At 41.0% G+C, this 10,161-nt stretch overlaps 1 protein-coding gene across 2 annotated transcripts; it reads left to right on the top strand.

Annotated features, from left to right (window-relative positions):
- The first annotated feature begins 24 nt into the window (after window positions 1-24).
- actr10 (actin related protein 10) lies at window positions 25-9,036 on the top strand. Of its 2 annotated transcripts, XM_088648040.1 has the most exons (14): window positions 25-617; window positions 1,158-1,230; window positions 1,618-1,700; window positions 1,955-2,063; window positions 2,438-2,545; window positions 3,521-3,588; window positions 3,834-3,913; window positions 4,461-4,496; window positions 5,045-5,124; window positions 5,210-5,283; window positions 5,402-5,483; window positions 6,011-6,212; window positions 7,195-7,424; window positions 8,828-9,036. In XM_088648040.1, exons 1-13 carry the CDS (start codon window positions 541-543, stop codon window positions 7,374-7,376), a joined length of 1,254 nt encoding a protein of 417 aa, XP_088504166.1. In that variant the 5' UTR covers window positions 25-540; the 3' UTR covers window positions 7,377-7,424; window positions 8,828-9,036. The 2 variants fall into 2 exon arrangements, with proteins under 2 accessions (XP_088504166.1, XP_088504165.1); XM_088648039.1 differs by lacking the exon at window positions 8,828-9,036 and having other exon boundaries at window positions 26-617; window positions 7,195-8,187.
- Window positions 9,037-10,161: the final 1,125 nt, after the last annotated feature.

Below are 10,161 nucleotides of genomic sequence, written 5' to 3'. Positions count from 1 at the left end.
TTACCTCTATCTGCTCGATGGTATATTTGCTTCTCGTATTGTAATTTGTGTTATTTTGTTATGCATAAATAATAAAAAAATTGCTTCTCGTGTCTATTTAAACACTTCGACGATTACGTCCGTTTGAAAATGAAGCTTTCCTACTGATATACTAAGAGCCTTTATACATAACATGTAAATAAAATATTATTCGTTCAGAAAAACATACTTGGAATGTTGCAGAATTTATATTTATGTATTAGGAAGGGGTCCTCTAAGTGTGCCAATGCCACCATTGCTCCTAAATGGAGATGTTTAACAGCGATAGAGCTTAAAGTGAGAGGAATAAACAATTCATTTGTTTGGGTAAGGAGAAATAGTGCTCCGGAACTCCTCATATCCCACAACTCCCTGCGCGCTTGAGGGCGGAAGAAACTGCAGAATACATCGTCACCACCAGCTGAATTATCTGTGTTGCTGTTTTGAACAGTTTTGCTTTGTGAAGCTGTGAAAAGAAAAATCTGCCCTATTTTAGAGTGAACTTTGGTTTTATAGTCTAACATGCCGCTATTCGAGGGTCTGGGAAGCGGTGGGGAGAAGACGGCTGTCGTGATAGATCTAGGAGCTGCCTACACGAAGTAAGTACAGTTGTGGAGGTCTGTTTTTGTCCATTATTTTGAAAGGAATAGTTCTGTATATGCAATGTAATTGCATGTAAGATTTGTTTTCCTTTTTATTGAAGGAAGAGCAGTGTCAATTTAGTATCGGTATCGCGATTCATATTATTGAATACACATTTAGAAAATGCAACACCTTCGTTTTTCCATAGCTTATGATACCTGTATACTGTATGTTAATAGTCTGTAACATATATGCTAAAATAATTTTAGATAGTTACATATTTTTAATTTTGTCAGAACACCACAAGTCCTTGGTGTGTACACGGTTGCATGATATTGATACAGTAGGGAAGCAGGTTGTTTTAAATATACAGTAGAATATATTGGTTCTGCTTGTAGAGCGGGATGTGGCTTAATTTAGGCTAGTCCAAACAACCGAGTACACAGGTAAATGTGAATTGCTCTTCACAAGTGAGTGAAATCAACCTATAGCGCTCTACTGAAACTTAATTGTATTGGAAGTAACAACAGAAATGGGTTGATTGTGGTTATTCCCAGATGTGGCTTTGCTGGTGAAACGGGGCCCAGATGCATCATCCCTAGTGAAATCCAGAAACCAGGACTCCAGCAGGTGAGGCTGGAAGATCGATCAAGTCAATTCAAATGATTTGTTCTCGATTACAAGTGCACCTTTAGAGGAAAATCGACCTTCACAAAGCATTGTACATGAAAATCGTTAATGTACAGTAGAGAACTAGATTAAAATGAGTTATAAAAATGGCAATTTTGTATTTCTCAGTCTTGAGAATTTTCAAACATAGGGGTATGGAACACTTAAGTATTTTTTAGTCACAGGAAAGTATCCTGGTGAAGCATGCTATAATAATTGTTTAATATCCGATGACCGTATTTCTGCAAAAATACACTTCCCCCTCAGCGCTTGCTGTTAGACAGGGAATAGCACTGACTGGAAGGGTGAGGGATTATTAATTCCTGTGTGTGTTCCTGTCTGTTCCAGCCCATCAGAGTGGTTCAGTACAACATCAATACGGAGGAACTGTACTCCAACCTCAAGGAGTTCATCCATATGCTGTACTTCAGGTGCTGACGTGCTCCTCTCGCTTGCTTTGATTAGTTGTAGTCTGAGCCGTTTCAACTTGGAAACTCTTAAGAGCGTAGACTTGTTCCATTAGTACAGTAGTACGCTGGGGGAAGAGAAGTCCACAGCCCCCCTCAAGCATATTTTCATGGGTGAAATCTAGCTCCAGATTTCTGAATTTCAACTGTCTTTACCTATCTAGCAGGGTCGATTTCTGGTAACTAACTCTGTACTGTCTTCTTTCTCGGCAATGCAGACATCTGCTGGTGAACCCCCGGGATAGGCGAGTTGTGGTTATTGAATCAATTCTCTGCCCTTCTCACTTTCGGGAGACACTCAGCAGGGTCTTCTTCAAGCACTTTGAGGTACTGTAGAAGTATAGCACTGAAATACACAGGGATAGCCTTGAAAGAGTGCAGGGGCTTGAGCATTAAATTGAACCAGGCTGTGTTCTTGAAGCGAAGCAAGGGAAATCTGTGTGATTAGAAGTTTTTGGCTGCTTCACTTCTGTTTTTGGTTAAAATATCAAGTGTATTGTCAAGACACACAAACGCAGAATTTCCCATTCCCATATACCAGCAACATGCTTATTGGAATAGGTCTTGCATTAAAGACCTGTGTGACGCATTAAAGATGCATTGTGATGTAGATGCAAATCAATCCTGTTGAGTCCAAAGTATCTGAATGTATTGATATGTCCAGTGAAAACAAACCTATAACATGTTCCGGTCTTTCTCAGGTCCCCTCTGTCCTTTTCGCTCCCAGCCATCTCATGTCAATTTTGACCCTGGGCATCAACTCCGCACTGGTGATGGACTGCGGATACACGGAGACCCTGGTGCTGCCTGTATCCTGGCCTGGTTGTAGAGAAGTGCATTAAGTGAGAAGACCGGGGTTAGACATATAAAGCACGGAACTAGCAGAGTAGAGGGAGGAGCATTTTTTTCCTCTCAGATGTGATGTCCAACAAGGAAAATGAGGGAGGAAGTTGTTATAATTCTAATTGTTTGTGTTGTATAGAACTTTTCATAAGGAGAACCTACTTCATTGACCACTTACCTGGAGAACCCACCTGAGTTATGGGTGGTATCCATTTTGCACCAGTACCTTCACTACACAACCGATCAGGTGGGAAAGGGAGAAATTACCTCCCTAAACAAATTAAGCCAGAAAATTCAGTGAGGTAAGATTGCGCGGACCGGAGGTGGAATTTAGCTCGGATGGCAGGGTTATCACCCCCACTTTTCCAAGCAGTGCTGTGGAATCTGTCATGTCCAAGGCACTGGTTTAATGTCTCACCTGAAAGATAGCACGTCTCACAGCACACTGCACTGGTGGCTTTGGCTTCAGAATTCTGTTCCAGATGGAGGAGTACTAGCTACTTGTCCAGCAGCACCACCAACAGCTGCATTATATTGGTTGCGTAGAGGTCTGGATAGTTTGAGTGGTTAGAACGTAAATAGTTTGGCTATACCAAATTAGTCAAAAAGGAAACATAAAGAAGATCTTTTCATCCATGCAAATCAAGTTAATACGTGTGAAAATGAGAGATGGAACATAGATTTCGTGTTAATTCTTTGAAAGTGCTGTTAAGAGGAGGAGATCTGAAGTAGCTAGAAATCTTATAGCTAAAATAACATTCATGAAAGTTTTAGAATGTTAGCAAGTCATTGGAAATGTTAGGTGGGGATTACACAATGTGAATTGTAATAGACCTAAAGCAGCATGTAAATGGTTTCTGCAATATGTTGAAGAAAAACTAAAGTGAGTTTGTGCTGTTGTATGGCTCCCAGTGTGTTATCTGTCCTTAGCTTTGAAACAGGTATATGAGGGGATCCCTATTCTGTCAGCCTGGGAGGCCCTGCCTCTGGGAGGAAAAGCCATTCACAGGTAAGTTTCCCCTCAAGGCTGATGGCCATTCCTTCTTATACCTTCATTTTAGAGGTGCATAGTGTCATTCACCATTTTGTTAGTCTCTAAGTGGCTCGTTTGGTTGATGATGAATATAAAATGCATTTGCTAATTGTGTTTTCCGCTAGGTCTTTACTTATTGTGTTTGATTACTTTTTTTTTGTGTACGGATGGAGTGTTTGCTTGTGTCCGAAGGTGTGACTGTGTGCCTGTTTTTCCCACAGGGAGCTGGAGAACATGCTTGTGGAACACTGCACTGTGGACACTGACTCCAGCAAAGGACGGAGTCTGCCAACAGTCATGGGTATCTGACATTTTTGCTTTGAACACATTTGTGCTTTGACAGGGTATAATCTCCTTTTTTAACCTCCCCACAACTAATCATAGTTAATATGCACCCCTTAGACAAGCAGTGCAATCAAGTAATTTCAGCTCTGTGAATCTATTTTGTTCTCTTTTGATTGTTACTTGAGTGTGTGGATATCTTGATGTGCTATGAATAATGATTAAGTCGTGCAGAGCAGAGAAGGACACGATGTGTGAATAATTGAAACTGTCATTTAAATGGCACACATTGTCCACGCTGGGTTTCGAGGCAGCGTATTCCAGTGGTGTACTGTACTGATCAAATTTAAACAATGCATACCTTCCTTTAGGAGCATAGATAATTACACTACAAAGATCTGTAGCACAAACTGCGTCCCTGCACTGTAGCGCACTGGTTTGTAGCCAGTCAGGGTCCTCTCAGAAGTCAAAGCAAGAAAAAATACAAGGAAAGGGATTCTGATGTAGAAATTCATGAGAAAATAGAGGAAGGGAAACACAACATTCTTCTGCTTTTGTCTCTTAAGGTTCTATTCCTGAAGAAATAGTTGAAGACATTAAAGGTAGGTGGAACAAGGGGAAGCCATTTGTCTCTGTGGAGTGAAAAAGTAGAAATCGGGATTGAAAAAAACACATTAGCTAGATTTGTGTGGTCCTACTCTTTGCACACAAGTCACATTAAAAAAAACAGTTTTCTATTTACTAGGTAACAGAGAAGGGACAAACTGATGTAAATGATCTTTTAACTTGTTTCATCATTAAGTCATGTTTATTTCTAGAGGAAGGCTAAGAAAGGCCTCTTCTGGACAACCATACTTTAAAAGTTCAGGGTTCTAAGTTAATTTTTAATTTACTCTTGCATTATTTATTAACGTAAAAACATGCATGTTGCTTTTGCACTTTAGTTGTAAACACTGTACTTATTTTCCTGCCAGTCTCTGAAAAATCTTTTAAGGGTGAAACTGGGGATAGAAGCGTGCAGTGTTGATTTAAATGGGGATTGAGACATGTGGGAGTTGCACTAGAGGCTTTGTTCCAGAGAAGAGGCATGGGGAGCCCTTGGCCGTGTGTGAGCTGTGCACTGGACTGATGCTGGGCTGTGTGTTCGCAGTGCGCACCTGTTTTGTCAGTGACCTGCAGAGAGGACTGAAGATCCAGGATACAAGGTTCAACCTGGAAGGCACAGCTGAGGTTGGTTGGTGGCCAATCCCCTCACTGATTGTGGCTTCCCATGACGAGGAGTTTCTGGTGTACATTTATTTTTCATTCTCTGTAGCGTCCATCCCCACCCCCTGATGTTGACTATCCGTTGGACGGAGAAAAGATTCTGCACATCAAGGGATCAATCAGGTGGGATCAGTCAATCATGAACTTCCATGTGCCTCTTCACTGCACTTTTTGGGGCTTCTACCAGTGTGTCTTGCTGTGGGGTTGTTTTATCAGTTGCTAATGTTGTCTGTATTTGAAGGGATGCTGTTATCGAAACACTGTTTGAGCAAGACAACGAGGAAAAGTCCGTCGCCACCTTAGTACTCGATTCACTTATCAAGGTAACTGTTATAGTTTAGTATCGCCTGTGAATTCATCAGAAAGCAATGTACTTGAAGTTTGTAAAATGTCTTTTTGTGGGATAAATTATGCATTTAAATGAGGTTTGCCATGAAAATCGTTAGTCGTTAATCTTTTTATCCTAGAGCTAACAATTATGTAGCATTTCCATTTCTAATAGAGAAATTTGGCAAATTAAGCAAACAAACTTGAATGCGTTTTTTCTTCTGCTCTAAATCCTTATGAGAATGTTTTGTTTGTTTCTCCTGAATGACTTTTTATGAGAACATTGGTCTCTTTGAAGTGAGCCAAGTTCAGAAGTGCCCTTCAGCTGCAGAACCATTGTGCTGTCCTAGTTCTCAAGCAGCATGTGTGCATTTCCATTGATATTGTGTAGAGATATAATCAATATAGAAAACAAGTGTCTTGCTTGTCTGGCTGTTAGTGCCCTAATGACCCACGAGACCTGAACTGAGGTTCTTGGCAGAATTGGAGAAGGATGTGTGAACCCACATTTTCTGTGCTCCAGTGTCCAATTGACACTCGCAAGGTGCTGTCGGAGAACCTGGTGATCATCGGCGGCACAGCCATGCTCCCTGGCTTCCTGCATCGTCTCCTGGCCGAGATCCGGCTTCTGGTGGAGAAACCGCGATACCAGCAGGCTCTCTCAACGAAGACGTTCCGCCTGCACAACCCGCCCGCGAAGCCCAACTGCACGGCCTGGCTGGGAGGTGAGTCTTGGTGCTGGGTGTCTGCCCACATACAGAGCCCAGAGAGCTGCCGATGAGGCTCAGTGGCTCACTGTGACTGCAGAGTGGACCATCTGTGCCTGGGTGCTATATCCTTCATTCCTCATGGTGTCACAGATGGCAGTTTCTCATTCAGTTTTCCCAATTCATGCAAATACATAGCAAATTAGTAAGGGCATTTCTTTTTTTACTCAATTAAGCATCCAAATAAAGATGCATTCCAAATAAAGGAGCACAGTGGGACTCCATTAGAGCCTGGATTCAATGGGTGATGCTATCTCGTGTGTGTGTGTGTGTGTGAAAACTTTGCTCGTGTATTGGTGAAGGCATTAATGATATTTTGATCACAGAATAGAACTTATACAAATATGAGTTTATATCAAAATACGTAAAAATAATAGGAGTTTATTTTTAATTTATAGCTAAAGAAGAAATGAATAAATTTGGCTCCGCAGCAAAATGTTTATTTGGAGTTTGCATCGATAAACTTCGGCTCTTGTTAAAGCCTCTTTTTTTATTCGTACGAGGAGCTGCATCTGCCACATTGTGGGTCAGGCTTGAAACCTCGTTGATGATGTTTGAGATTTCATTCTGACAGGCTTTTGCCGTGCAGTGAATGGTTTTCATTACGTTTTGCCCTTAGCACAAATAATCACAAGGTGTGCAACTGCAGCCTGTGCTGAGTGTGCTCTAGGTGCTGCTCCCTGGGCTGTATGCGCATCACAGACATTCCTGCTTTCACAGGCGTAATTTGGAGGAATTAAAACAACGACCAGGTCAAAGAGCACTATTTCAAATCGGTGTAAACCGAAGCAGTGCTAAGGGAGGTATTGCTGTTTAGCGTGTGTATGATGTTTACCTTTACTTAGTGTCATTGCTCTGAAAGGAATGCTAGGACATGCAGACTGCTGCAGCAGTGCTCCCTGAGGTCTGTCTCCCATGTGGACTGTGTTCTGGGTTACAGGTGCTATATTTGGGGCCTTGCAAGACATCCTGGGTAGCCGGTCGGTGTCTCGAGATTATTACAACCAGATGGGAAGGATTCCAGACTGGTGCTGCCTGAGCAGCCCCCCACCAGAAGCAGTGTATGATGCGGGCAAGGCCGCCCCACCGCTCATGAAGAGAGCCTTCTCGACCGAGAAGTGAATCCTGTTCGCGGAGCTGAGTGTCGGCCCGCCCTGCTCGCAGGATCCCGTAAGACCGCAGTCTCCCTTGTTGGCATTATGCTGTTGCACCCGATTCCTCGCGCGTCTTTCCCCTCCGCCCACACTGAAGACCTGTGGACCTCTGCTTCTCTGCCAGCGCTGGCCTTTCCCCCTCCGCTGCTCCAGCGCTGGAGTTAGTTCAGCCTGCAATTGCTTGGCTGGCCACTAAGGGGCACTTAATACTCTACCGTTTCATGCCACACACAGAACGTGATCTTCATGAAGACACAGCTACAGCAAGGTCAGGACACAGGCCTCCCTTATAGTCTGGGCTAATGTGTTAGATTACCCTAGGTAACATGTTAACATGCACCAGTCACTGTTGACTAAACTCTTGAAAAATTGGTCTGGCAGAGCTTGTTCTAACCTTATTGAGGACTTTGCCAGACTTTGTGTTGTAGAGCAAGATGTAATTGTTTGAGAACCATTTTAATTTAATTACTGGAAGTCATATGGGAAACATTGTTTATGCTTAAAAATGGAAGAAATGCAGTACAGAACGTGTTTTCAATTATAGCATAAGAGTTTATACCACGCCAGTTTTTCAGCATAATATAATAATAATATGTTCAGCAAGAGGAGAAAAGTGTTTGATGTCTGTTCTGTGATTTATTTTTTAAAAATCACTTTCTTGTTCATACACACCCCAGTTTATAAGCCTGTTTTTGTCAAGTGTATGTGTAAATTATGCACTGTTGGCTAGGAAATGTCATTACTGTATAAATATAATAAAATAAATACATGAAAAGAAAGGTTTAACATTTCTTCTATGTTTAAAATTTCATCAGTAGGGGGACTGACATCTCTGTTTTACAGAATCCATAAAAACATATCTTCAGTGACTCTTGAAACATTATACTGTATATTGTACAGGGCACTCCGTTTACTAAAAATATGAAAGTTGTTTTTGTGCATTCATTTGGGGATTTTTTTTGTGCTGATGCTGCTCAAAAGAATTTTTTGAAAAGTTGAACTGAATAAAAAAAAAGAAATCCTTGCAAAATAGTAAAGCTCCTATCAGATATTTGAATTGTGGAGTGCACGTGGAGCCTGTGATTTGAGACTTGAGTTTTTGCCAAAACAGGATATTTGATTTCTATTGTTTTCATAACATCTATTGAATTAAATATTTAATATTTGAACTCCCAGTATCTTCACTGGTAAAAATGCTTTATTTTCTAACAGAAAAGGATGAGTGCTGTTCCTTAATTGAGACTTTCCAGTAATCTGTCACTGGAATTGTCTTTCCAATTTATAAGTTAATACTAACAGTCTATGATGCACGGAGACTGTAAACAGCAGTATAATTAGTGCATTGCAATGTGTAGAAAGAATTATGATGTTGCAAAGTTATAGCTGAGGCTGCCCTAATTCTTTGTCTCATATTCTTAGGACTCTGAGGGTTGCAGTCAGAAAATTAAGTGAGCTGGAGTCCTGCAAGGGCCTGGATTTGTTTTTCAAAGTTTTCCAACTTAAACCATATGCTTGAAGTATACTGCAATGGACTCTTTAAGATTAATGCAGAAGCCAAAAGTATAAACAATTTTAATTGTACCTTAATGTATTCTGGAATAAAAGGGTATTTTAAAGATGTCATAAAATTGAAGTAGGTGTTTTTTTTTTTTTTACTGAATTTTGCTGGAATCTGTCCAAACCATTTAGAAAACACATAGGCATGGCAATGCGAGGAAAGTTGAACCACTGACCCGTTCTACCCCAAGTGAGGGCCTTGACGAGGTATTTGCCGAGCATCATAGCGGGACTCAACATAGTCATTGCACAGCATGGACACTTGAGGGCACTAGAATGAATTAATTCGCGCCCTTCCCAGAGTGCATTCACTTGAGTGCACTCTAAGGAAGGCCAAATTAGTAGCTGCTGCAGCATGCTCCTGTGTTTGTCCATACAGTTGTTTTAAGTTACCCATTTATATGGAAAAGGATATGCTGGTTAATGACGTGATGGAGGTTTAGTTTAGGAGTTCGAATACTGCAAGTGTAAACTTAAACTCGCAGTGCAATGGGAAAGTAGTAAGCTCCAGTAACATCTAACAAGCCATCGACAATTTCCCTGTCAAGTACATTTGCAAAATACAATTTCAATTTTCTTTTGAACGCCATTGTTTTTCTTCAACGGTAGTTCTGTAGTTTCTTGATCATGTCTTGATATTTATAAAAAAAAATGCAAGTTTATATATTTACTTAAATCACTGTCGGTTTTAGTAGTTTTTTTCCAGTCATGTTTTACGTATGTTCTTGATGCTATAGATTCTGCTAGTGAATGCTCTAACCCTCCTCTTAAGTGCACTGGAATAGAGGACTCCTTGAGTTAGTTTTAAGTCGTCTTATCCTCTCATTAATTCCAAATACTTCTGTAGGACAAAGCTTCTCCTTCAAACTCCAGTGAAGCTGGGATGGTTAACAAAACATTGCTAGGTAGAGGAAAGGCACTTAATATGAGAAATGGTCAGCTTTAACAAGTGAAGTGGCGATTTTAGCTCAGATAGAATGCTGCTCTTTATTTTCTGAGTGTTGCTATGCTACTGGGAGTGAAAGCCCAAGCTATTGTGATTTGGGGCTGTGTTCATTGTTTACACATTTCTCAAACAGACATTCCTGTCTGACGACAGCAGTATCAAGGCACACATCAGGATGAGAATACACACACATAGACAAGGCAAAGTGGAATGTAACCTGCAATTTATCCCTGTATTGCTTTAAAAACTA

Source organism: Lepisosteus platostomus, chromosome 10 (assembly GCF_059453375.1).
Source record: "Lepisosteus platostomus isolate fLepPlt1 chromosome 10, fLepPlt1.hap1, whole genome shotgun sequence".
Taxonomy (NCBI): domain Eukaryota; kingdom Metazoa; phylum Chordata; class Actinopteri; order Semionotiformes; family Lepisosteidae; genus Lepisosteus; species Lepisosteus platostomus.
This window is presented reverse-complemented; position numbering and strand designations above follow the sequence as displayed.